The 27,926-nt window shown below is 44.1% G+C and overlaps 1 protein-coding gene across 4 annotated transcripts in view; it reads left to right on the top strand.

Annotated features, from left to right (window-relative positions):
- smyd3 (SET and MYND domain containing 3) overlaps positions 1-27,926 on the top strand; it is a 400,254-nt gene that overhangs the window by 317,916 nt on the left and 54,412 nt on the right. For all 4 annotated transcript variants that reach the window (XM_042332902.1, XM_007898399.2, XM_042332904.1 and 1 more), the window contains 3 exons: positions 5,316-5,383; positions 10,237-10,339; positions 22,454-22,564. In XM_042332902.1, the coding sequence (XP_042188836.1) occupies positions 5,316-5,383; positions 10,237-10,339; positions 22,454-22,564 (282 nt within the window). The remainder of the gene's footprint in view (positions 1-5,315; positions 5,384-10,236; positions 10,340-22,453; positions 22,565-27,926) is intronic.

Raw genomic sequence — 27,926 nt, 5'->3', positions numbered from 1 at the left:
CTCCCTTGCCTCCTTCAAGGCATGACTCCTGTTCGACAGTGCCTTCTGTCACCCTCCCACCCTCTCTGCCCTCCCTGATCCCATCGCGCCCCCCGCCCCAACCCCCCGCCCCACCCCGCTCAGATCCAAATTCATGACTGTTCAGCGCCTTGGGATGTCCTCCCGACATGAAAGGCACTTTACAAATGTATTTTGTATTGTATATTCAGGGCCAAGCAGGTACATAATCCAGAATGAAAATCCCTTGCCTCGCCCCCTCCTTTGTCTCCTTCAAGGCCTGTCTCAAGACCTTCCTCTTCGACCATGCCTTTAGTTACCCCCCTATGCTCTCCTCCCTGCCCTCCACCCCTCCTGATCCCAACCTCCAGCTCGGGTGCAAATGCTTGGCTGCCCAGCACCTTGGGACATCCTCCCAACATGAAAGGCACTTTATCAATGTAAGTTGTTGTGGTTGTTGTTAAAAAGTTTTCTATTAAAGCTCAGTAGATCAAAATGCCACATGGAGTGGCATTGACAAAACACAGGTGCTCAGGCTCAAATGGTAGCACCGCCTTGTATTGCCACGGAATTAAAAAAAATTTGAGCTGTCTTGAACTAAAAATGGTTGCTCCTGTTCTTGTGCTTCAGCTAATGGTTCAATGATCCCAGTTGGAAATGCGTATACATTTGCTTGACAGTCCTGAGGACTGAGTTCAGCTAGTACCAGTCCTGGGAATGGGACTTGGCTAGTAACAGCGCTGGGAATGAGGCTCAGCCAGTAACAGTTTGAAGCAAAGTTTCTGATGAGGTAAATTCCTGATATAAGCAAAATTTAATTTCTTGGCAAATCAAGGTCCTGCTACTGATTTGGCTGAATGTAATCCTGTTTGCAAATTCCATGAAAACTGTATAAACATTTCTGCTAAAAGGAGCTCTTTACAGTTCTTTATTTTGTCTAATATCTTGGTAGCTTAAGTCATGAGTAACATGGAGCCACTCATATCGGTTTTGTGTGATTCTGACAAACAAGCCTCATGGTGTTGCGGGGGGATGGTGGGTGAATGAAATTGAATCCTTGAGCTCAGCCAGATGGCTTGAAACAGCCCTCTGAGCTACACATCGTAAGATAGAGGAAAAATAAATTGCATTTCTGTTGTATCTTATCATGCTGAAATGGCAAGTAATTATTGTTAAGTGTAGTGACTATATTTATAGACAAATGCTGCACTCATTCACCAGCAAGGTCCCATGAAGTCTGGAGGATTGTTGGCTAGGAAACAAGGGTGAAACTCCCTTCTCTTTTCCAATTGCAATGGGATCTTTTACTGTCCACCTGAATAGGGAGATGGGACCTCAATGTAACAGCTGATCCAAAAGATGGTACCTCTGTCAATGCAGTGGTCCCCCAGCACTGCACTGGAGTGTCAGACTGCAATGCCTGACGCGAGGCCTGCTTGAACCTACAAAACAAACAAACAAATTACATTTCTATAGCGCCTTTCACGTTGGGAGGACTGCCCAAGGGATTGGACAGTCAGGGATTTGACCTGAGCTGAGGGATGAGGAGGGGTAGAGGCCAGGGTGGGTAAGGGTATGAGGATGATCAAAGGCGCGGTTGAAGAGGAGGGTCTCTGCTATTATTGAGGTCTTGAGACAAACGTCTGACCCAGAGGAGAGAGTGCTACCAACTGAACCTGGCTGACCAACCTTGTATTCAGCACTGTTATGTCTGGTCCAGTTTGATTTAATTGCAGTTTACACACATTGTGTAATTGATTTTTTTTTAATTTTGCAATTTTCAAAAAAAAAATCACTAATTGGACAACAAACAGTGCGGCCTTAAACCAAAGTCCCCAAAGCAGGAGTGAAATGCTGAGCATTTGCCATTAATTGCCCTTGGGGAAACATTAATTGCATTGAAATAGTCCTTTGTTTATCCCACTGAAGGAACAAATCTTAATGTGTATGGCATAAAAGCCCTATATTTAGACATCCTCGAGAAGCTTTGTGCAGGGGTGGATGCATTCAAATGTAACTCGGCTGGTTTGGGAGTTGCGTGATTAATGCTGCTGTTATGACAGGTGGCTCAGCATTGCAATCTACAGTTTCAGAAAAGTATCACTTCCAAAAAAATTGCACGCTGCTTTGTTCCACGGAGCTTGCACTCTGCTATTATGTTAGCATTCTCCTGCACTGCTGTATTAGACCACAGAAATGTCACGATATGTGGGTGGCCTGGACTGGGTTGAGAGAAAGTTTGGAACACCAGTGAGCAGTTTTATTTTACTTGGATTCCAGCTCACCTCGAGGCATTGGCCAGAACGTTACTTTGTTCTGTTTGGATGAGAGGGGAAAAAGATATTTAATTGTAATTTTTTTCTTGCAAGGATTTCATTACACTGACCCAGACCCTCCCTTCGCTCAACCAGCTTTACGTTCCCCACCCTATCCGCCCCATCATCAGGGGCCAGGCTGTCAGCCATTCTGCCCCCGCTTTGTGGAACTCCATCCCACAGTCCCTCTGACTCACTCCCTCCTTCCCCTCTTTGAGGCGTCCTTTCGATGTGAAAGGTGTTATATAAATGTAAATTTGTATTGTATTACAAAGTATACATTGTTATACTTCTCAGCTCGGCTCAGACTAACTTGTCAGATTGCTTTATTACTGTTTCTAGGGGTTTGCAAACACAATTCACCAAATGGCCAGTGCACCCACCCTAGATCAATGAGGCAAAATGTACGAAGCCCAATAAAGGTCTGAACAATTGTGTAGTTTTTTTGCTTAGTCAGAAAACTGTCTTGACAACTTCAGAAACAGCTTGTAGACCCAGTGAGCTTCTACGCAGTCAGTTTTGTTGGTTTGTATGGCTTCACTTGAATCAGTTGAACAAAAGAAGATGAAACAATGAACTTTTGGGCACGGGTCACCCGATAGCAATTGATAGTGGGATCTCTATCTCTCTCTCTAATTATACTGCTTCTGCCCTCACCCTGGCAACACGTGTGTCAGCCTGGTTCACTTGATAGCGCTCTCACCTCTGAGTCAGAAGGTTGTAGGTTCATGCCCCAAGTTGGGACTTGGAACTCAGAACTTGTCCACTCCAGTGCAGTGCTGGAGGTGTGGTACATTGTCGGGGATGCTTTTATGATTCCACAAGGAAACAAATACACCACACTTTGGATGTATTTCAATGTTTAATTCAGTCTCTCTCCAAGTACAATTCTACAATCTGTTTCACTACACTTTCCCCAACTTCAGTCAGTGGTCGTGTTTTTATACTCTAATTCTATTCTGTCCCATCAGGTGATTAACATCTGATCTGTCCTGCCCACAACACAGAGACAGCGCTTGTCAGAGTCACAAACGATGTCCTCTCCACCTGTGACCAGGGCTCCCTCTGTCTCCTCGTCCTCCTGGATCTCTCTGTCGCCTTCGACACAGTCGACCACGCTATCCTCCTCCACCGCCTCTCCTCCCTCATCCACCTTAGTGGGCTGCACTCACATGGTTCGAGTCCTACTTAACCAACCATCTCCATTTCATCTCGGCAAATGGTTTCCCTCGGACCCCCGCCCGGTCACCTGCAGGATAGCCCAGGGATCCATCCTTGGCCTGTTCTTTTCCTTATATATCTGCTCCCTCTGGGAGATGTCATCCATAGACACGGGGTAAACTTCCACATGTATGCAGATGACACACAAATCTACTTTGCCTCCTTCAGTACCAACTCCAGGTCTGTTGATGTTCTATCAGCTTGTCTGGCAAACATCAATGCCTGGATGAGTGTGAACTTCCTGCAGCTGAATGTAGACAAGACGGAAACCATACTCCTTGGCTCCCATCAATGTCTTCACTCCTGTGGATCTGAAGTCCTCAACCTCCCTGGGCTCTCCCTCAGACAGTGCAAAATCTAGGGGTCTGGTTCGACCTCCAGCTGTCCTTCCTCCCCCAATCCAGTCTCTAACCAGGACCGCCTTCTTCCACCTCCACCACATTGCCCGCCTCTGACAGTACCTTACCCCAAATGCAGCCGAAACCCTCATGTATACGTTTGTTACCTCCCACCTGGATTACCCCAATGCACTCCTCGCCGGTCTCCCCAGCTCCACCATTCAAAAGATCCAGTTCATTCAGAACTCTGCAACCCTCATACTAACCTGGACCAAACTCCGTACCCACATCTCACCAGTTCTGCCCAGGCTCCACTGGCTCCCTATCACCGAATGGATCAACTTCAAGATCCTCACACTCGTGTTCAAATCCCTTCACTCCCTGGTACCTCCCTACCCCTTCGACCTCCTCACTCCCCAATCAACCACCCAGCACCTCTGCTCAACTGGCACCAGCCTCCTGCTCGAACCTCACACCCTCCGCCCGACCCTCGGAGGTCGTGCTTTCAGCCATTACGCCCTGAAACTCTGGAAAACTCTCCCTCAATCTCTCCGCCTTGCCCCCTCTCCCCTTTTTCAAGTTCTGCCTGAAAACTTTCCTCTTCGACCGTGGTTACAGCCCCTCACCGGGTCGGAGTCAGGCTCCGCCACTATTAAGTGCTCTTAGATAATACCTGTGTGGAGGGCGCTTTATAATTGTAAGTTGTCATGCTGAATAAAAGTCACTAAACTAAGGAATTTCTCATGGTCTCCTGGTCAACGATCCCCCAAATGTTCATGGCTGTTTTATGGGATCTTGCTGTGTGCTACTATTAGCTACTGTATTTACCTACAAAATGCACAGTCACTGACTTTATAGTGAATCACGTGAAGCGTTTTGAGACGTCACATTGACCTGAAAGGTACCAAATGCGAGAATTCTTATTTAATATAGATTAGGGATTTAATTTGAAAAACTCAATCCCAGCCTCCGCCCAGTATACTGGATGGGCCTCAGGAATTCGTCACTGCTGCACTCGCGCTGCCCTATGCAGATACAGCACTTGGGAGATACGAAGGGATTTGTGCTTCTTCTCTGTTCTGCTTCAGGTATACCCAGTCCATGTGTGAAAGCAGCCTATTCCTCAGTGGGGAATTCTCAGCAAAATTGTTGCAATCTAAATAATATAGTCTGTTAACTCTAAATGAAATCCTTTCCATTCACTGTGCAGCAACACACAGTGTTGTCTGTCTATCTGATTTTATTTTGTATATTTTGCTAAGTGATTGGAACCTTCAAGCTGTGTAAAAGGAAGCAATGTGAGTGTGTGAACTCAATCCCATTGCAGTGGGATATTATAGCTGCGGAGGAGTGCAGGCACGCACTAAGTGGGCGGGGAGAGGGGGTTCCTTTCCTTGTGGGGATCTGGAATAATGTGGGATTTGTTTCTTGATTGTTTACGCAGGTGACTTGCAACTGTTTCACCGTCAGCGATGGGGAGATGCAAGAAGTTGGTGTTGGCCTCTATCCCAGGTACAGTGAGTGGAGTCCGCACCAATCTCTCACATGCGCAAGTTGTGTGTGTGTTTTTTGACATTTTTCATTTACTTTATCCACTTAATAAGAATTGACCCAGTCTCCGAGCGCTCACTGAGGCGTTTTGCCAACTGTGAAGATATTTGTGTTTCGAGCAGCCACCCTGCTGGACTGACCAAGCGATGGTGCCCATACCAGTCGGCATGAAGGTTGCTATAAAATACAAGTTGTTGTTGTTGCAGCCACCCTGTTCACTGATGCTGCCCGTCTCTGTCCGGTGCATTGGTCAATGGGAGCCCAGGTTCCTGCCAAGGCTGTTCTGTTAGTCAGCATGACCATTTATGAACAAGCCGAAGCACACGGTGATGAGTAGGTTATAAAGACTGTGTGCCATGCCCCTTTGATAGTGTTGGCTTATGGTGGTGGAGAAAGGGCATCACCTCAGGAGGTGCATGAGAGTAACCAAGATTGAATCAGCAACCCCTCCCCCCATATGGCCAACCTGTGATCGAGCACTTGCTAATTCTGTGGCACTGTGAATTTCCAGGTCCCTGTCGAAACTTGGAGCTCAAAGACTGTAAGATGATACTCCAGAACAATGCTGGGGTGGGGTGGGAGTTGTTGTATTGTTGGAGGTGCCGTCCTTCAGGCGGGACATTAAACAGAAGCCCCATCTGCCTGTTCAGTTACCGTTAAAGATCCCACAACATTATTTGAAAAGAGAAGGGAATTTCTCCCAGTGTCCTGGCCAACAATCCCCAGATAAAATCGGTCACTCACTCCATGGCCGTGGGATGCTGTGTCCATCCATCATCTTGTCTATCCATAACCCTTGTCTGCGGTGGTGAGAAAAGGCCTCTGTTTCTTCTCGGGGTTGAGATTGTGAAATAAAACTCCACGTTAAACAGTGGGGTCTAATTTGTAATATATGCAAACAGATATATGTGCCTCCTCAGCTGGCCTGAATGATATCTGAAAGCTGGTCATTTTATTTATATAATAACTAAGTTGTGAAATGAAGCCCTGTCTCCACACAACAGTGGGTTTCACTCTCCAGGCCCGTTTTCACACATTAACGGCTTTTGGAAATTGCCCCCCCCCAAGACTGACCATTCAGGCCGCCCAAGAATCTTAAAATGAGGGCTTACCATCACTGTTGGAAAGATTGCACGTCATACCCTTAGCGATATGTCCAGCTGGCTGAGTTGGAAACAGTTTCAACCTGCAGAGCAGAGCTAGCTGCAGGAAACGAGCCAAATATAACAAAGGTAAGTGGAAAAGCAGAATGAAACCCCTCAATGTTGAATGAGGTTATGGGGGAAGCTGGTCTTAGAGGGCTTTGCTTATTGCTCCAGCACCTCACAGTCACTGTGTGCAAATTCTGGCCTAATTTACAGTCTGAAAAAGAAGATAAAAAATGTTGGCAGAGGAATGAAATTTTTTGGAAAAAAACACACCTGATCAAATATTTAGTGCATCAGATTATTCCATGTGCACACATGGTGATGGTTCAGCTACTATTTGATGTTCGATTCCGATGGACTAGGAAATGAGAAATATCCGGTGTAAGAGATTTCCTCAGACATTACATCAGATACTGCATGAGTGGGGACCCCAGAATACCTACAATGGGACACAAGTTATTTCCTGCAGTTCAACAGGCCTTCAGAGATGTGATATACCTGCTGGCTCAACAACGACAACAACAAATTACAAGGCAGTGAAGTTTACAACGTCTTGATGAGATCTTTAAAACTTCAATATATTTAACTTCTGGCTACATTTATTTTAAAGTTGTGTTTTGCACGTTTGATTTGACGCACTATCGTTGAAATGTCTCAAAAGCACTTCAGAGGCAATTCCTATAAAGTACAAACACGAAACAAACAGCCATGAAGTGAGTGACCAATTTTATCTTGAGGATTGTTGGCCAGGACACGAGGAGAAACTCCCTTATCTTTTCCACGGATCTTTAACGGCCACCTGTACAGCACTTGGATTTAATGTCTCATCAATCTCTGACAATGCAGCACACCCCCAGCACTGCACAGGAATGTCAGCCTGGACTGACACTGGCTGTGTGAGGGCATACGGAGGACATATGAACTGTGTGCACCATAATGTCATCCCATTCACATGCCTCTGCCAGTATTTGGTGCCTGGGGTCACGGTACAAAGGGCTCTCTCCACTAGTTTGCACAAAATTGGTGGCAAGGCCATAAGCTGAACTTGACCATCTTTATTGACATGTTGCAGATACACAGAAGTGAACTTCAGTCAGCAGAGCAAGCCATTGCTTCAGTCGTTCAGACACCGACGAGTAACGTGAATCTGCACACTATGCCCCCCACCCCCACCACCATCCAGCACACCCCCACCCAGCACGCCCCCTCCCACTACGCTACACCATCCAGCTCAGGCAAGAGTCTGAATGGAGTGAGCCAACAGGAACATGTATTCTTAGCAATTTTTTCCATCTCCATCTCTGGGCCATTGCAAACAATTGTAGTGGCCCTGGAGCTGCTTCGACTGGGATTGACTAAATTGGCATGGTGGGGGGGCTTGAGTTCTTATTTCAAAATATACGAAAGGAAGCTCTCAATAACGTAAAACAAAATGAAAGCCTTGCTGATATAAAAGCCTCTGCAGGAGCCACTGAGGAGTGGTTAGGTTAAAGGCAGCGGATGCATTACTGAAGCTCTCATGCTCCATTGACTGAAGAGTTCATGTTGATTTCAATGAAGGAGTCGAGCAGGGTGTATCGAGGTGGTAACATATTGGGGTGGGGGGAAATGGGGGGAATGAGGGTGTGGGGGAAGGGGAGAGAGAGCAGTATGCAGTGCACATTGCTAAGGATGTGCAGCTTGATCAGCATAGCACACACCTGTGTATTAGCTTATCACTCTCGCCCAGTTCGCTGCTTGCTGCATAAATCAGGAGAATGTAAAGTGTGGAGGAAAATGTGCAGCAAATCGGTGACACCTACAGCCTCCTGCCATTATCATTCCTCTTTTTTTTAATTAAAGTTCTAAATTCTCTCCTTGCTTCCCGAGCCACGTTGCCACACGCCAAAGCCCTTTGTTATCACTGCTATTATGCAAAGAGGAAAGGGAATTTGTATTTACATAGTGCTTCTAATGAATTCAGAAGTGTTAAGCTGAAGTTAAATGGATTACATGGATTTTACTGTTAGAGTTTAGATAATTAATGATGGCTTTCAATTTTAATTGACAGAATACAAAATGCAGTTTGTAACCCGCACTCACAAGCGATGTGACCTATATTCGGGTGTGACTTGCATGCAGATGCCAGGCTGAGTGAGAAAGTCACTCCAATGCAGCAAAGCTAAGTCGCTAAAAAGCAGCTTAACTTTTAATTTGATACCATCCTTTTTTTTCTTTTATGTCTGTGAATTGAATTGCATGAAAGCACGTGAGACACGGAGAGGTCATGAAGGCAATCAAGCCCATTCCTTCCTTCAAACCGCACATCGCTCACCCTGTTGAAGGCTTCACCCTCCCACTTTGTCTCCAAGGGAAATATTCAGCATAAACATTGCTAAACCTCAGAATATTCTAACTATTCATCCCAGAATTGCTCCTCTCCACAGGCTAAATTCCCTTCTTTCTTTTCTAGCCACAGAAGCACAAAAGCATTGGGCCTCAACAGTGTCCTTGCACCTTTCACATCGTACCTGCTTATAACGGACGTAGTGCTACAGGATTTGTGGAGCAGTTTTAGTTGAATCTTGAGAAATTGTAGGACCAGGAACCATCCACAGTTGTTATGATGCCCATGTCATTATGCCCAAGTATTTCCACGATCTTAAATTTCAAGATAATTGTCTGCATTGTCAGAGGTGCCGTCATTCAGATGAGACATTAAATCAAGGTCCTTTTCAGATGGACACTAAAGATCCTGTGGTCCTATTCAAAAACAGAAGTGAGTTTCTCCCAATGTCCTGGCTAACAATCCATCATAAAATTGATCATATCACTTTATGTTTGTGAGATATTACTGTGCGGAAATTGGCTGCTGCGTTCGCCTACAAACACACAGTCGTTACTCCACTTTACGGTAAATCCAATGAAGATCTTTGAGACATCCTCCTGATGTGAAAGACGTTATATAAATGTAAGCATCATCATTATTATTATTATTGCAATGCTGGAAAACTGCCCCGTTCCCCAGAAGTAGCATCCTAGATCTCAATCTTAAGCACAGGAACTTTCCAAAGCAAGAATTGCTCCAATGCACAGCCATTCCTAAGTGTAAACTAAATTATATTCCAACATATCGTGTAACTTTTTTTTAGATGTTTCCCATTTCCAGGATTCGCTCTGAGGTTTTGGTGGGTTGCTTTTTCAGCATTGTGTGGAGTCTGTTACTTCCACCACCATCTGCCTGACTCCTGCCAGTGCCAGCATCGCCAGCTCATGTTTTACTGTTGCGAGGAAGTCTTCTTTTTAACCTTGCAGTGCCTGAAAACACCAACTGTACTAACATATGCTGTGGAATGATTTTCATAAGTGACGTAGAGCATTGAGATGGATCACAGGAAAATTCCAACTCAAGAGCTGCTGCACTGAGGCAATTTATTATGTGACTAACTGTCTGATAATTTTATGACTGGAAAAACAAAATGTGAGCCTTGACCTGGAAATGGAAGTTGAGTCTGTGGTTAATAGCATTGCTAATACAACATTTGACCGATACATATTTTTTAAACCTTTACAGAAACTGGGATCGAACTTTTAATAGTTTATGAAGTAATTTGTAAGTAGATTGACCAAAAGTTTGTGCAGCTTGGATTGCGAAACATCATAACATCAATTCTTGTCTCTTTACAGCGTGTCCCTGCTGAACCACAGCTGTGACCCAAATTGCGTGATTGTTTTTGAAGGGAAACAGCTCCTGCTTCACGCAGTTCGACACATCCAAGCGGAGGAAGAGGTAATTTGTTTTGCAGTGTATCAGCAGCATTTAACAGTCTGGTTCCACTACTGTTAAGCGCTCTAAGACGCTATCCTACGTGGAGAGTAGTATGTAAGTGCACATTGTTGCTGTTGTAATAATTTTATCCAAAGTCCAACTCCTTGATTAAAAGACAGACCATCTCAGTTTTAACAGCCAACTTATCCAGTTTGGTACAATAAAAGGTCTTCCATTATGTACCTCATAGTCAACTAGTTGTGAGGCTCATTGACCCTATTATTGATTATCCTCCTGGAGGGGACAAGGTAAGCAGGATCTCGTTTGGACTGAACTGGCTCCAAGGTGACATGCTTGCCAGTAGAATGGTGGAATCAAGTCAATCTTTTGTAGCGGTCTCGGGGACTGGTTCCTGAGCCAGGTGGCTACTGAGCTCAGTACTGAGCTACAGTATTCCAGGGCACTGCTGATGACGGGCCAGCCATCGGCAGGACTTGGAGGGGCAGACTGGTCATTCAGGGCAAGGATTCTTCCCACTCTGCTCCAGTTAACTCCACAACCCAAAGCCCTAACGGGTAGGGTGGTCCTGACAGGACAAGCAGAAAGAAGCTTGTCAGACAGTGGTTTCAATGGCAATTTTAACAAGTTAAAACTCCAGCAGGACCCCAATATATACTCTGGAATCCCCAAATCGCTTGGCTCTTGCCAATCTGCACAAAAACTCTGTGGAAATAGTTAATTAAAGTGCTTCCCGCCAAGGATAGAAAGTGCATATTCCATTCAAGTCACAGGGAAATGTCCATGTAAAGATGCCATATGCTTGTGGAATTCTCAGTAGGGTTTGGATAATCTGAAGCATGGTGATGGATTTCCGCACGGGTCAGACACCCGGCTGGCCCCCAAAAAGCTCATAACTATGAGCCCTTAGTTTTTTTTTGTCAAAATGCATAAGATGCTTTAATATCTAGAAGAACTGCATCATCAACACAAGACTTTTCATGTGGTGAACTACAAATTATTAACAACATACTGTTGCAAAAATAGTGGCGATCAAATACTTTGAAAACCACAGTGGTTTTGAAGCTGCTTGATCATGGAATTGTCTCCTGCGGAAAGAATCTGGCCACATAAGATAGAATCATAAAGCGTACAACACAGAAGACAGCCATTTGGATCCTCAAGACTCTGCTAGTGCCAGCTACCCCAATGGAGCTATAAATAGCAACATTTTAAAAGAAGATCAGAGAGCCCTAATGGTTAACATATAGAAATCTTTAAAGGTGGGAAGGCAACTGGACAAAGCTGTAAAGGAAACAAATGGGATTCTACGTTTTATAAATAGGGGCTGTGAATATAAAACCAAAGAGGTGATGGTTAACCTGTATAAATCATTTGTTAAGCCACAGTTAAAGTATTGTCCAGTTTTGATCACCCCACTTTAAGAAGGATGTCAGAGCCATAGAGAGGTTGCAAAGGGGATTCACTAGGATGATACCAGGGATGACTGGCTTGATCTTTGAGCAGAGACTGGAGGAACTGGTCTAATTTTTACCAGAATGGAAAACGTTAAGGGGAGACCTCATAAAGGTCTTTAAAATGATGAGGGGGTTTGATAGAAATGATAGGGAGAAAATATTTCCATTCATCGTTGCATCACTGACTAAAGGGCATCAATTTAAAATAATTATCAAGAGAACAAAGGTTCTGAGGATTTTTTTTAAGATGTGGAATGCTCTTCAGGGGGTGGTGGTCAAGGCAAGATCACTATTAGCTTTCAAGAAAGAACTACTAAGATATCTACAAAAGAGTAATTAACAGGGGGTTGGGAAAAAGACAATTTAATGGGATTGAATGGATTGCTTTTAAAAAGCCATTACAGATATAACGGACCAAAAGGCCTTCGTCTGGGCTGTAAGAGTTTTATAGTTCTGTCTACTTTAATCCCAAAGTCCCGCTCTTTTTAAATTACTATATTCCTTTTCAATAGGACCTGAGTTCAATTCCCAGGCAGGGCGAAATGTTGGGCAAGTTTCTTTCTCCACATGCCTCTGTTTACCTAGCAGTAAGGAGGAACCCAGTTGTTAGTCAATTGGAGGATCTCTTTTCCAGGGGTAATAATTCCTTCAAAATAAATACATTTTAAAATTTTAAAACTAAAAAAAATTTGGTCATTCAATCTATGGCTGTTTGTGGGACACTGCTGTGTGCAATTGGCTGCCACATTTTGCCCACAAATTATAGTCAATTCACTTTACAGTATATTCTGTGAAGCGCTTTGAAGACGTGATAAGGTGCTATATCAAAAGCAAAGATTATTATTAGTAGTAGTAGTAAATACTCATCAGGTTTCCCTTTTAAATGCTATAACATTTTTCGTTTAAACGTGATGAATAATGGAGGGTTGAAGATGAGCTAAATATTCTGGAATTTTTACTCCATTGCATTTGGAAACGGGGATATTTTCCAGAATCATCTTTTGGCTACGAAAAATCTTGATTGAAGTCCCTCACAGGATAAGTTGTAAGTAGCAAGTCATATCGACTTAGTTGTCTTCCTTGCGCTGCCTCCCCCCATCTCTGTTAGCACTTAAAAGCCTCTCCCTCCCAACATGCCCCAGTTCTTGATGAAGAGTCGTGGACCCGAAATGTTGACTCACTTTGCTTTGTCCATAGATGCTGAGTGTTCCCAGCAACTTCTGTTTTTGTTTACTGGTAAATACTAGATCCAGTGAGGGTTTATTCCTCAATGTGGAAGGGGAAGATGTTATCACTGGTGACATTTACCATATTGAGGTATTTAACAACTTATCCATAACAACAGGTTAAAGACTGAACAACCTTCTCACCCCTGAATTTGAATAGCTGACTTTTATTGATAGAATAGTTAGTGGGATTTTTGTTCCAGGATGAGTACGGCCTTTTAACTATTAATTTGTAATCTTGATACGGTCTATGGTGAAGCAGGGTTGAGTCACTGTTCCCATTGCTGGCGGTAATTTTGGCCTTCCAATGCTCACCAAAATGATCACAATAGGATAGAGCTTGTTTTTGGTGGTCAGGGAACAGGAATAGAAATGTCACACTTCATAGCCAACCAGTGGATGGGTGACTGGTTCATGAAGCTGTGCAGGGCTCTTCTTAAGATGGTGCTTAGGAGACCTGTAAGAGAGGTGTAGGTTGACTTGACCTTACTGTTAGAATCTCTGTTTGTTATCTCTGGATATCTTAGAGGTTCAACTGAACCTTCCCATTCAGTGATGCAGCACGTCTACCAGCCACACATTCAGGCTCCATTTGATAAAGTCTCACAATTTTCAAGAAAGCTTGTGGATTTAATGGCAGAATAATTAGTTGGATTAAAAACTGCCTTAGAAACAGGAAGCAGAAGGTGGTGATAAATGGAAAAAGTCCCGTCTGGGCCAGGGACTTGCGAAATTCTGCAGGGAGCTGTTCTGAATTCCCTGTTGTTCACAATGTTTATAAATGACCTGGAGAAGGGCACTTCGTGTAATTTTTTAGCATTTGCTGGTAATACCAAACTATGTGGGCTGGTGAATAATAACAGAAGGATACATAATTCAGGAAGATCTGGACTAACTGAGCAGATGGACCAAGTAGCACCAGATGTATTTTAATATAGATAAATGCAAGATAATGCGTGTTGGAAAAAGCTACAGTAAGCATGTGTAAGCAATGAACGGGTTTTTATTAGCAGAGGTGGAAAAAGGTTGTGATTATTGATCAATCACTGAAGGTTTTCAGTCATTGTGAGGTTCCCGACAACAAAGCTGATGAATACTGTAGGTCGAAATAAGTTATTCTAATTTTTATATGGATCACCAGTAAGTTCCCATTTGGAATATGTGGATAAAATTATTTGCAGAGTTTCCTAATGCATTCCTTCCTTGTATTATACTTAGGATGAGCAACTGGCATTGAGAACCTCCACAAATTTATTTCTCAAATTAGCAGTGTCGTTCCTTAACTAATGCTCACCTGTAATAATAATAATAATATTCCTTGCATTTGATGTAGCGCTTTATCACTTCTTTGAGACGTCTCAAAGTGCTTTACAGAAGATACTGTAAAGCGAATTTGACTGTATATTTTCTGGGTGAAACACGGCAGTCAATTGCATACAGCAATGTCTCACAACCAGTCGTGGATTGAGGTAACCAATTTATTGTTTTTTTTTGAAGGAATTATTACCCCCGGAAAAGCGATCCATCAATCGACTAACAACCAGCTTCCTACTTATTGTTAGCTAAACAGAGGCATGTGGAGTAAGGAAACGTGCCCAACATTTCGCTCTGCAGGGAATCAAAACCAGATCTCTCGTTTTCGAGGCGAGTACTCTAACCACTGAGCTACAGAACTCCACACTCAGCAATGCTCCTTGGCTTTGATCAGTGCTGATCAGCACAGCCTCCTGATCAACAACAACAACAAAATTACATTTGTTAAACGCTGTTCATGTTGGGCGGACGTCCCAAGGTGCTGGACAGTCAGTGTTACGGAGCCAAGTTGGGGGCTGGGATTGGGGTGGGGGGAGGGCGGGGGGGAAGCAGGGTGATCAAAAGCATGGTCGAAGAGGAGGGTCTTGAGATGGGTTTTGAAGGAGGCAAGGGAGGAGGTGAGGCGGAGGGACTGTGGGATGGATTTCCAAAGGGGGGCAGAGTGGCAGAAGGCCTGCCCGCCAATAGTGGGGTGGGTGATGCAGGGGACGTGAAGCAGGCCGGAGCCCACTGAGCGGAGGGAGCAGGCAGGCTTATAGGGGGTTAGGAGGTCACAGAGCTAGGGGGAAGCAAGGCCGTGGAGGGCTTTGAAGGTGAGGCCAGGATCTTGAACTGTATCTTCTGTGGGATGAGAAGCCAGTGGAGTCGGGTGAGGATGGGGGTGAAAGGGTCATGGAGCCTGGTGCGGGAGAGGACACGGGCTGCAGAGTTCTGGATGATCTGCAGTCTATGGAGGGAGGAATTGGGGAGACCGACAAACAAGTAGTTTGCATCGTCAAGCCTCGACGTTATGAATGCTTGTATGAGGGTCTGTTTGACTTTTTATACTCAGTTTCCTGATGTAGGCCATTGAAATTCGGTTGCAGTTTCAAATAAGCCTGTTGTCCCTATCCTCTCCTAACTCCACTAGCTGCCTATCCCCCAACGGATCGAATTGAAGATTCCCATCAAATCCCTCCACAGCCTCGCCCCACCTATCTCTATTACCTGCTGCAACTCTACTATCCCAGTTGCTCCTGCTTCTCAGCAAACACTGGGCTGCTTCATATTCTCTTCCTAATCTACTCCACCCTCGGAGAGTGAGTTTTTAACCTTTGTGTGGCAATGAGCTTGGTGGGTCTAGTGGTCTTTTCTTCGTTTCTGATGTTCTAAACATACTGAACCATCAGACTATACCACAATGCTACATTATACACTTGGTGGCTTCTCCCCACATTTTTTTTCAACTTGCAGGTTGCATCATGCCACACCCTGTCCTTCGATTGCAAGGACTGAGCTGAAACAGTCAGTCTGTGGGACCTCTCTGGGATTGCTGTCAGTACTTACTCAAGGTTACATGTGTCTGAGATGGAAGCCTCTCCTGTTTCATGCAACTCAGTCAGTAGGATTTCTAAGAAGTCACCCCTCCATTGGCCAGGCCTTGAACCTGTACTGTTATATAGACAGAACCAAAGGTGTAACTTCTGGAGCTTTTGGAACATTCCAGAGAAGAGAGCAGAGAGGAAGGGAATGCTACAATTCTATCCCAACTTCCATAAAAACAAATGACATTTAAATATGTATTAGGACCATAGAGATTTACCATTGTGTCTTTTCTGGCTCTTTTAAGAGCAACCCTTTCAGTCCCATTTACCTGCCCTTTGCCCATGCTTCTGAATTAAATAGAACTTTTGATCCATTTGGGTATTGCTTCCTCTCTAGTGCATAAACCGTTTAGTTTCTAATTGACAACGATGTTGGCTAAGGAAAGCGCCAGGTGGTGTAGTGCAGTGGTGGCCAATTTGCCAACAAAACAAATGTTTCTTGATTGAATATTTTTTGATTTATGGCATAAATCTGCTATTTTGTTATTTCTATGGTTCGGGTTGCTGGCCAACCAACAAGGTTGAAGTGAATAGAGCTCCAGCTATGAAGCAATAATTTGCTAATTGAAATCTTGGTCTCAGCTGGGGATGCACAGGGACAAAGTGTAAAAAGATTGTGTGGCGTTTTGGAAAATTCTTAAAAGTGTTTTTTTTCAATAAATTTAGTGCGGCCAATTTTTTTCTCTCACCTGGTGTATGCCTCTCTGCTCTTGGTCTGGCCTTCTCTTGGGGCACTGGTTGCCCTCCAGTATCCCGTTCAAGTGACTGTTTTTTGTGCGTAAGCCTTGGCAGCGAATGGCGACAAGCCACTGGTTTCAGACCGAACCCGATCTCTCTCCACCCAACTGCTGCATACAGACACATACGTACACACACAAAAATACACTCACATACACGCACACATACATACACACCCAGACACAAAAACAATAGAGGGAGCTGTAGAAGAACCAGGAGCAGCAATCCTGGCTGGTTTTCCCTTGCCTAACCCTGGGAAAGCCAGGGCTAATTAAGCCTCCCATACAACCTTGCTGAGACCAGCAAGTTTATAATGGACCTGGGTTCAAACCAGAGAGCAACTGATCCATAAGCTACAGCTCTATCTCCTGCAACATAAGGGCTTTCCCTTAAATTGACTCATTCTTAAATTAAGGCTATGGTCATGAAGATTTACAGACCTCTCAAATATGCATGCTACAGCTAGCTTAAGAGCAATCCCTTTATTCAGAAGGCTGGCTGGGATCATAACCCTCTACAAATACGGCAATGTAAGGTCTTATTGAGAAAGTCCAGTTGCACTTGAGAATAATTTCCGCTTAATGGTGAGTTCAATAATATATTATTAACCCAAATCCTCAAAGAGCTATATTTTCAGCAATCTTCTATCTATTGTAAGTCACTCGTGCTCTCCACCTGTGTGAGAGCAAATAGAGGAATCTCTCTGGCATCCTGACTCGTGATTGTAGAATTAGGTATTGAAAAACAAAAAAAATTCTGTTATCTTTGTTCAGCTACCTTTGATCCCACTGGAGATCAGACAGTACCATCTGGGAGATGCACAGATTTATTATCAACGCTGTTGCTATGCGGCGCCAAACAAACATCAAGAATAATGACCCTGGACTCAAAAATAAAAATTGCATTAAACCACCTTAGCCTTGGCTAGTACATCTACCAGACTTTTGTGCGGTTATCAGTGTCAGGGCATTGGGAAATCCTCCCAACGTGAAAGGTGCTATATAAATGTAATTTGTTGCTGTTGTTGTACAGTCTACACACACTCTGAGGTCCCCAAGCCTCGGCTCTTGCCAACCTGTGCCTAATTCTTTACGGAATTAGATAAGCAGGATGCATTCCTCCATTGAGAAAATATCCTTTCCAAAACAAAAGAATTTGCATTTGTAGGTGGTATACATTTCTAGAACTCTGTCTGGTTTGCATACTCTTAAGCAAATGATGTTTATTCACAAGTAGAACACCTGACTGATCTTTCTCCCTCCTGTCCCAGGAGAAAGGTAACTCAGAATAGGCTAAGAATGTAATGTGGGACCAACCTGAATTCTATAGCTGTGTTTCACTGAAGTGCAGTGGCTTCACAGGCTAAGCTTCAGGGAAAGTCACACCCCACTGTCTGTGCACATTGTTTATGGTTCCCTCACTGATCCACGATCTTTCCTTTATAATGACAGTACCCCTTTTACGACATTGTTTTTTGTACAGGTGCCAAGTACAAGATTATGGGGGTGTTTTAATGCTGAATCGTTTGTGCTAAAGTGCCTCCGCTATATCCCAATGTAATCTTTGGACCTGTATATTTTCAAACCAAGTCTGGTTTACCCCACAAACACGACACATATAAATTATCAAAGATCAATGTGACCAAACCAAAACTCTGCTGGCACAGTTCAGTATACTTGCTGCCCTTTGCTATGACTGAACTGAGGGTAGATGTTTTGCTGGATTTTGTTTTGGCTTGGCTTTGAGGGGCAAGAGAGAAAATATTATCAGACACAGGCTAATTATTTTCATTAGCAATATTTCAACTTTATTGTTGCCAGAAGTCTTTGGGACTTTTTACCCCTTTTGTCCTTGTGTTAAGCCGCACAAATTTATCAGGAGAGAATAGGTTAGTTTTTTTTAAGCTTGCGTTTCCATGAATTTGTGTGGTTCAAGGTGAGGGATGTTAATCCTGAGAAATGGAACATGTTCCCATTTTGGGCAGCAGGTAACAGTGGTTCACTGCAGAGCAAAGCTCTATCTGTCATTGCCAATGTGCCTCATTCCTTATCCTTAGAGAACAATCTACTATTGTGGTAGGGAGAGAAGAATTTACATATCTAGGCTGCCTCTGTGCAACAACAAATTGCATTTATATTGTGCCATTCACATCGGGAGGATGTCTCAAGGTGCTGAACTGCACTGTGCAGTGCTTATAATGTCAAAACGTCACAAAACAATTTGCAAGTAATTTTTTTGTAAGCAAATGCAGTGATCGTTTGCTCCAGCAAGGCCCCACAAGCAGCTATGAGGTGAATGACAGATTAATCAGGAGAATTGTTGGCCATGATACCAAGAGGAAAGCTCTCTTCGATTTTCAGATCATGTCATAGGATCTTTAACATCCACCCAAATAAGCTATAGTGGGGTGTTTTCCAATTTTCTTCCCAGTGATCTCAGTGAGATTGCTAATTTAGTATTGAATTAAGAGCACTTTTATTCTTTTGGCTCCAGCCACCAGAAACTGAGCTTTTCTCCATCAGTGGCTAATAATCCTTGCATTTGATATAATGCCTTATCACATCGCTGAGCTGTCTCAATGCGTTTCACAGGATTTACTATGGGGTATTCACCTTCAAAGCCCTCCACGGACTTGCTCCCCCCTACCTCTCCGACCTCCTAACCCCCTACCACCCTGTTCACTGAGTGGTCTCCGGCCCGCTTCACGTCCTCGTCTTGCTTGCCCCACTATTGGCGGGCGGGCCTGCCGCCACTCTTCACCCACCCTCTGGAACTGCATCCCGCAGTCCCCCTGTCTCGCCCCCTCCTTTGCCACCTTCAAGACCCACCTCAAGATCCTCCTCTTCGACCGTGTTTTCGATCTCACTGCTTCCCCTCCTGCCCTCCACCCTCCCCTACCCCGATCCTCAGCTTGGGTCCGTAACTGTCTGTCCAGCGCCTTGGGACGTCCTCCTGACGTGAAAGGCGCTATACAAATATCATTTTGTTGTTGTTGTTGTTGTATAGTGACAATGTATTTGTAGACAAACACGCCAAGCAGTTTGCCCAAAAACAGCGTCTGACAAACAAACGTGAAGTGAATTTACATATCTATATCCCAATTATATCTGAGAGATTTTGGGCACGACAGAGTGGAAAGCCATGTGAATTTGTGGAGGCCATGAAACAAATAACCTTCAGAGTTATGCTCGATGGGGCTCAGAGGGAAATAGATTTTAGTTTTCAAGCCCTATCTTTATTCACATAAACTTTTTTTGTTATGACACTGAAAGTCTTTCAAGTTACTTTGTACTCAAGATAAGGATGTGTTTGGCGGTCGCCAGGCAACCTCCTTCCTTCATGTCATCAAGGACATACGCTACCTTCCATTACCTTCCTGCCCTGTATTGTACACAGAGAGATTATGTGCTGAGAAGCAACAAATCTGATAGGTGTATGTACAGAAGGTTAATAGCTGGTCACAGTGGTATATTGTATGTTGCTTTGAACTTTTACAGCCAAGTTATAAATGCGTATGCACTTGATATTTCGGCACTGAAATCAATAGCTCAGGTCTTGGCTGACCTCTCATTCACTTTCATCGTAATAACAATAAAGTGTGAAACTTTTTATTGGACTAACATGAAACAGTCCTGAACCTAGAATTCGGTGAAATAAAGGACATGGGCTTGAAGTGATTATAAAGTAACTGCTAGCTGGGTATTCCCATGTTTTGCGTGCTTATTATAATAATAATCCTTGCATTTGATACAGTGCCTTTTATGTCATGAGGACATTTAAAAGCAGTTCACAGGGTGTACTGTGAAGTCAAGTATCTGCACCTAACAGCCGAAAGTTATTGTAAGAGAGAAACTGGTCTTCCGTCATGTTTTATTTAAAATCCTCTTTTAGAGGGTATACACACAGCGATTCACATCCTGGAAGCCTAAAACTTTTAGAAATGGACTGAAATTTACGATACAAAATCCAGGTTGCAATGGCATTGCAGCTCTGTGTGAGATCAGGTAATGTGGAAACTCAGAGGGATTACGTATTGAAGCTGAAAGCAGATAACGTGTAGTTAGTGGAGGGGGTAACACTTATTAACAATATAATTGAATACTTGCTTATTTCCTCAGGCTGTTTGACTAGTCAAAAGAAGTTATTTAAACCTTGATTACTAAAACTTCTGTGCAATGATTTTATGAGTGAAGGGCATGTATTGTTCACTAGGTGGCAGGTATTAGACACAGTAACTCAATCCCTGAAGGAGAATAAAAGGATGTGATTCAGTTCCTCCATTGGCTGGGAGCTGTGGTACCAATCTTTTGTGGGTCAGGAGTCACTCCTGAAGCTTCAGGCTGGGTCCAGTATTTGGCATGAAAGCTCTCTGAACGTGAGCACAGGATCCAGACTGACATAGTGATCCTCGTTTTGTCCCCCGCCCTCTCCCCCACCTCCATTCAATGCATTCAGCAGCAAATCACCGTGCACTGGATTCTAACAACAAACAATAAAGTTACATTTGTATCGCGCCGTTCACATCAGGAGGACGTCCAAAGTCGCTGGATACTCAGCGTTTCGGACACGAGCTGGGGGTCGGTATTGGGGAGGGTCGGGAGCAGGGGGGCAATGAGGGTGACTGAAGGCGCAGTTGTGAAGGAGGCAAGGGAGGGGGCGAGGTGGAGGGATTGTGGGATGGAGTTCCAGAGGGTGGGGGTAGAGTGGGTGAAGGCCCGCCTGCCAATGGTGGGGCGAATGAGGCAGGGGACGTGAAGCAGGCCGGAACAGTGAGCAGGTTGGTAGGAGGTTTAGAGGGGGCAGGGTTAGGGGGAGCAAGGCCATGGAGGGCTTCGAAAGTGAGTACCCGGATCTTGAACTGTATCCTCTATGTGATGGGAAGCCAGTGGAGTCGGGTGAGGATGGGGGTGATAGGGTCGTGGAGCCTGGTGCGGGGGAAGACATGGGTTGCAGAGTTCTGGATGATGTGCAGCCTATGGAGGGAGGAACTGGGGAGGCCGACAACCAGGGATTTTGCATAGTCGAGCCTGGATGTTATGAATGTGTGGATGAGGGTCTCGGTGGCCTGTGGTGTGAGGCAGTGGTGGAGCCAAATGATGTTGCCGAGGTGGAGAAAGGCAGAGGGGGACATGGCATGGATATGGGTTATGAAGGACAGTTGAAGGTCGAACAGGATGCCAAAGTTCTGTGTTGGCTCCATGAGATGTAAAGTGCATCAATGGAGGGAGATGCTGTTAGCGCCTGAGGTATGGAGGAGCATATAGATATTGAATAGGAGAGGGCCAAGAACAGAGCCTCGAGGGACGCCACACGTGATGGTGCGGGGGCTGGAGGAGAAGCCGTTATTGGTGACAAATGGTGGGAGAGGTAGGATTTGAACCAGGCAAGGACAGGCCCGTGAAGATTGAGAGGAGAGATGGTATAGGAGGATTGAATGGTCGACATTGTTGAAGGCAACAGAGAGGTCAAGGAGGCTAAGGATACAGAGAGATCCCTGGTTGCAGATGTTCAGAATATTGTTAATGACTCTGACCAGGGCTGTTTCCGTGTTGTGGGCATCACAAAAACCTGATTGGAGGGGTTCAAAGAGGGAATGGCGGGAGAGGAAAGAGTGAAGGTGGGATGCAAAGATTCATTCCAGAGCCTTGGGAGAGGAATGTGAGGTTGGAGATGGGGCGATCGATGTGAATAGACAACATCTAGGTTGATATCAGGGTCATTTTAAAATGGCAAAGTTACACTTTGTAAGGCTTCAATCTGATACTTTATTTTGACTACAAATGTTTTCTCTTTGCCCAGCTCACGGTCAGTTACATTGATGTCATGGCTACAAGCCAGGAACGCCAGAAACAATTGGAGAAGCAGTATTTCTTTACGTGTGACTGCCATCGCTGTGAGACCCGACACAAGGTTGGTTATGTCTGTGCGGCTCTAGGGAGTTAACACTCCTGACGCTTCCTTATCCTTATTGAGTGTTTAGTGTTCATTTGGTTTAATGAGATTTTAGACCTTATTTCTGTTTAAACATCTGCTTAGTCCTTTGGATATTCCTTGGTTGAAAATTCTATGTGTATTTCAAATGCTGTAGGATTGTAGTGAGCTGGCTGCAGTGGACGCATTCAGTGGCACGTTGGATAATAATAATAATGAATAATAATAATTCAACACCCCGTCCCGCCCAACAGCAGCACAGCACCCTATTGTCCCCCTCACCTCTCACCCCACCGCCCCCCCACCCCTGCATTGGAACGTCAGCCTAGACTGTGAGCTCAAAATCCCAATGCAATGCTTGAATCTGACTCAGAGGCGAGAGTTCTATAACTGAGCCAGTCTGATGCCATGTTGTATGTTCATGTCAAGGACCTGGGGCATTTCCTCTCTGTCAGCTAGAAAGGTGCTTCGGCTGTCTCAGCCCAAGGGCTAAAAGGGTGTAAGGCCACATCATTAAACACCCCATGATGCAGCCAAGCTTTCCATTAACCTGGCAATCTCATTTAGAGCGACCACCAGGATGTGGAGAGTGGGCACTGTGCCTGAAGTCATGACAGTTTACTGTTTTTTTACTTTAAAACATCATCATGTGTAAGAGTTTGCTACTTACACATGGAAATAAATTCCTGGGTCTGGAATGGAATGTTAACACTCTCCCCAGAGGAATGCATCTTGCTTATCTAATTCTGGAAAGTATTAGGTGCAGGTTGGCAAGAGCCAAGGCTTGAGGTCCCCAGAGTGTGGCTTGGAGTGAACCCTCAGAGTACTGCTGGAGTTTAACCAGTTAAATCTGCATAGCCTGCTATTGAGAGCATTATCTCTGGCAAGCTCTCCCGCTGCTTCTCCAGCTACCTGTTATGGCTTTGACTTCGAGGATTGACAGGAGCTGAGTGGGATGAGTTTCTGCCCCCAGTGACATTTTATATTTGGACGTTCAGGCTCGTGGTGATAAAGTAAACTCTCATTTCTTGTTCAACAACAGTCATCATGTTTCATTACAGGGGTCACAACTGGGGAATGCGATATTATCACATTGTCTAGAAATGTGGCCAAAACCTGTGAATAGTTACCACTGGTGTAGGAGGGGAGGTCTCACCCCTGAGGCCAATGATTCCCATTGACTGCATTTTTAGTTGGTGATAATCTCACCAGTGGTAATATCATATTCTGCAACTTTGACCCTGAGGTGTGTGAGCAGCTGAGAGTTGGGGATGGTGTTGACGGAAGCTGGATGTTTAATGTGAGGTTTGACAGCAGCAATAGAAGACACAAGATAATAATAATAATCCTTGCATTTGATATAGCGCTTTTCATGTCAGGAGGACGTCCCAAAGGCTTCACAGAACACACTGTAAAGTGAATTGACTGTATATTTGTGGGCGAACGCGGCAGCCAATTGCGCACAGCAATGTCCCACAAACAGTCGTAGATTGAAAATGACCAATTTATTATTGTTTTTGGTTTTTGGAGGGATTATTATTAGGCGTGTGGAGTAAGGAAACTTGCCCAAGGTTTCGCCCTGCCTGGAATTGAACTCAGGTCTCTCGCTTGCAAAGCGAGTGCTCTAACCACTGAGCTCCAGGACTCCCAAGATAGTGTACAGAGGCAATACATGGGCTGACAGTGTGGAGAGGCAGATAGTGCGCAGGTTGACAGTGTACAGAGCCTAAGAGATGCAGATGATGCAGGATGTAGCGTACAAGTGTGTAGCCGAATGGATAGTATATTAGGTGGGGCACGAAAACACACATTCCAATATAATACACATTTATATAATGCCTTTCACATCAGGAGGATGTCTCAAAGCACTTAGAAACAATGACAGGAATAAAACTAAAATGACTACCATTCTCAGCGGGGTTTTTCACAACACGTTGATCAAATCATCATTGACACGTTGGTCAATGTTTGTATTTTTTTCTTGTGAATAATGAGTCAGAGCTACACGATGACTGAAAGACAAGCCAGGGACTCCTATATTTGCTGAGTGCAACAGCCTTTCACAGCTCACTGCACCCAATAATACAGCACAGTCTCTGAGTGATTAATTGTTCACTGCTTGTCATAACTGGGCTATAAATGCCATTTTGTTCAGGTAGCTTGCCACCTGGTTCAGTTTTATGCCCTGCTCCTGAGGTGGGAAGTGCTGACAGTATAATTTGATGTCCTCCTGCACTTAGGTAGAACACTTCTTAATAAGTCTGCAATGTGGGGAGAATACATCAAGAACAGCTGTGTATTTCACTTATTTATTTCACTGTGGAGTGTTGAGTTCAGTCATTTCACTACAGGGACAGAGGAAAGCTTTCCACCTCCTCCAGGTTTAGTGGAGGCCTTTCTCTTACTGTAAAGGTACTGGAATAAGTCATCCTCCTTATTGCACTATCTTGCCTTCTCTCACTGGAAAGAAGAGGAGAGTGAGTCATGCTGAATCTAAGCTTTGCCAAAGTCTATAGTTGGGTGAGCTACAAGTGAAAGGACAGAAATCCAAGATTTCCAGGCAAAGGGGGTGTAAGCCATATTAGGAGTACCATTGATTATGATGGCAATGGGTTGTTGGTGGTTCAAGTCTCATATCAAAACCTTGAAATCAGAATCTATTGCTAGCATTCCAGTGCACCTCTGCCAGTCAAAGATCCCACTGCACTATTCGAAAAGAGAAGGGAGTTTCTCTCTCCGGGTATCCTTGATTATAGTAAGTACCTCAGGTCTTGTTGATGGTGTACAAAGTCTAAGCAAGTGCTACTAATCAAATAGCAATTTGTTTAGTGTTGGTTTACAGGAGGAAATATATATATACAGTAGTAAAGCCCCGATAACTTGTCACTCAAGGGGGAAAGGGCTCAATGACGATTTATCCGGTCAGCTTCTTTGCCCCCATCATTTGGAACTCCATCCCCAGTCCCTTCGCCTTGCTCCCTCTCTTGCTTCCTTCAAGACACGTCTCAAGACCTCTTTGACCACACCTTGGCCACCCTCTTACCCTACTATCCCTGCCCTCCATCCCTCCTGATCCCAACCCCCCACTCATGTCAAATCCCTGACTGTCCAGTGTCTTGGGCGTCCTCGCAACGTGAAATGCGCTATACAAATGTGATTTGTTGCTGTTAAAACATTTATGTAAAATAAATTTAAATTGTCATTCTGTTTTAAATTTATTGTAGTTTGAAAATCAGCTTCTTTTCATTTTCTGATTTTTCTGCTCCTGAGTACAAAGATGTGCTGGTTCTGCACTTCAATTCCTTCTTTCCATACTGAATCCAACCATGGCCTGGCAGCGAGCCCAGTCTGGCTACACTTGGTTTGCGTGAGATTAGTGACAATGAAGCAATAATTGGTAAAAAGCTGATTTGCTGTGAAATTAAATCCCAAATCCTGATTCTCATGGTTTTGTAGGTTTGCAAAGATTATTTAACCTTTGAGCTCTTTGAAAGTTTCACAATTGTCAGAGATTATAATTATATAGCAATAAATATTCAATGATATTTAACACATCATATTTACTTATTTGTTTATCTATCTCTCTTTCGATCGAATCAATCTAGTACACAGCCCTCTGGTGTCTTGCACAGTTGGTCACATGTGAACCTTGCCAGTGAAAGTGTACATACTACTTGATGTACGGGGATACTATTTTATGTATGGGGAATCTGTTCTTTTCCTCACCGACATCTAGATATGCATATCATTATTTTTCTGGCTACCCACGAGGTCAGCTGAGCCCCAACTGCGGCATTGACTGAGAACAGCTAGAACTGTCTGCGGATTGACTCTATGTGTTTTAATGCTACACTTTACCCAGACTATTGAGGTAAACCTATAATGCATTCTGAACATGTTATTTCCCAGTAATTGTTTTCAAACATCATTTTTTTTTGTGCTTCTATTATTTTAGTGGGAACAAATTTGGTATGTGCATTGATAATTATTACCAGTTTGAGGATTACTGTGTTAGCTCAACTTTAAAAGTTGGGTTAAATCAGTATTTCCTGAACTAACAGTGAAATGCAGTGCAGCCCCATTATAATGCAATTGTTTGATCCATAAAATCTCAACTCACACTATTATGAACTGTGATAGCTGTTCTCACTGTGCCTGTGTGAGGTGAGCTGGATGGCTCGGCCCCTGCACGCTGGCCAGTTCCCCGGTCTTAAAAAAACAACTTCTGAGGACTGCACAAAGCAGGAAGTGATGTCATTGGTGATCTGATAATAATAATATGATAATAATCCTTGCATTTGATGATGCCTCAAAGCGCTTCACAGAATATACTGTAAAGTGAATTGACTGTATTTTGTGGGCGAAATGCAGCAGCCAATTGCACACAGCAGTCTCCCACAAACAGTCTTGGATTGCAGTGACCCAATTATTATTATTTTTATTTTGAAGGAATTATTACCTCTGGAAAAGCGATCCGCCAATCGACTAATAACCGGGTTCCTACCTATTGCTAGGTAAACAGAGGTGTGTGGAGTCTGAAAACTTGTCCAACATTTTGCTGTGCCCAGGAATCGAACCCAGGTCCTCTCGCTTGTGAGGCAAGTGCTCTAACCGCTGAGCTACAGGACTCCACTGATGATAGGAACGTAGCCTTTTTTTTAAATGCAGGACGCTAAAATGGACAACTTCCACACAGGAAGTGATGTTAGTGACAGCCTAATGCACTGGACGTCAGCCATTTCAACTGCACTGCATTGCAAGTGCGTGAGTGGGGACTGCAATGCAACAGCATACTAATTCTTGCATTTGATTCAGCGGCTCTCATGTTGGGGAGATATCTCAAAGCACTTCATAGGATTTACTATAAAGTGTAGTGGAATGCAATTTGCAGGAAAATTATAACCAAACACCGGTTGTAAAGAAAGGCGTTGTAATAGGGCTGAGATATACATGGGTTTCAGGATCAAAAACTGATGCCGACTACCTCAACGTTATATTCCATTATTATATCCCATACCGCATCTGTCACCTCCTAGAAGGCTAACAGAAGGAGGCCAGTAGGCTCATCAAAGAACCAGAACACTATACTGCTTGAGTGGAACTTATGGGGATCTGAAATCAACTACTTATGTCGAGGAATAGAGATCACCCAATGTTAGTATCAAGCAGTCCCAGGTCAGGTACCAAATAGCATAGTTTAATTGTATGCTACCTCTATTTTCCTCGAACAGTAACTTAACTCTAGAAGAGCAACAATCACACACACCACACTCTCTATGAGAGATCAGACTGGGAATGCAATGCCATATTCTGACTGATATTGTAAAGGGAGTACATGCCC

Source organism: Callorhinchus milii, unplaced genomic scaffold (assembly GCF_018977255.1).
Source record: "Callorhinchus milii isolate IMCB2004 unplaced genomic scaffold, IMCB_Cmil_1.0 Scaffold3, whole genome shotgun sequence".
Taxonomy (NCBI): domain Eukaryota; kingdom Metazoa; phylum Chordata; class Chondrichthyes; order Chimaeriformes; family Callorhinchidae; genus Callorhinchus; species Callorhinchus milii.
This window is presented reverse-complemented; position numbering and strand designations above follow the sequence as displayed.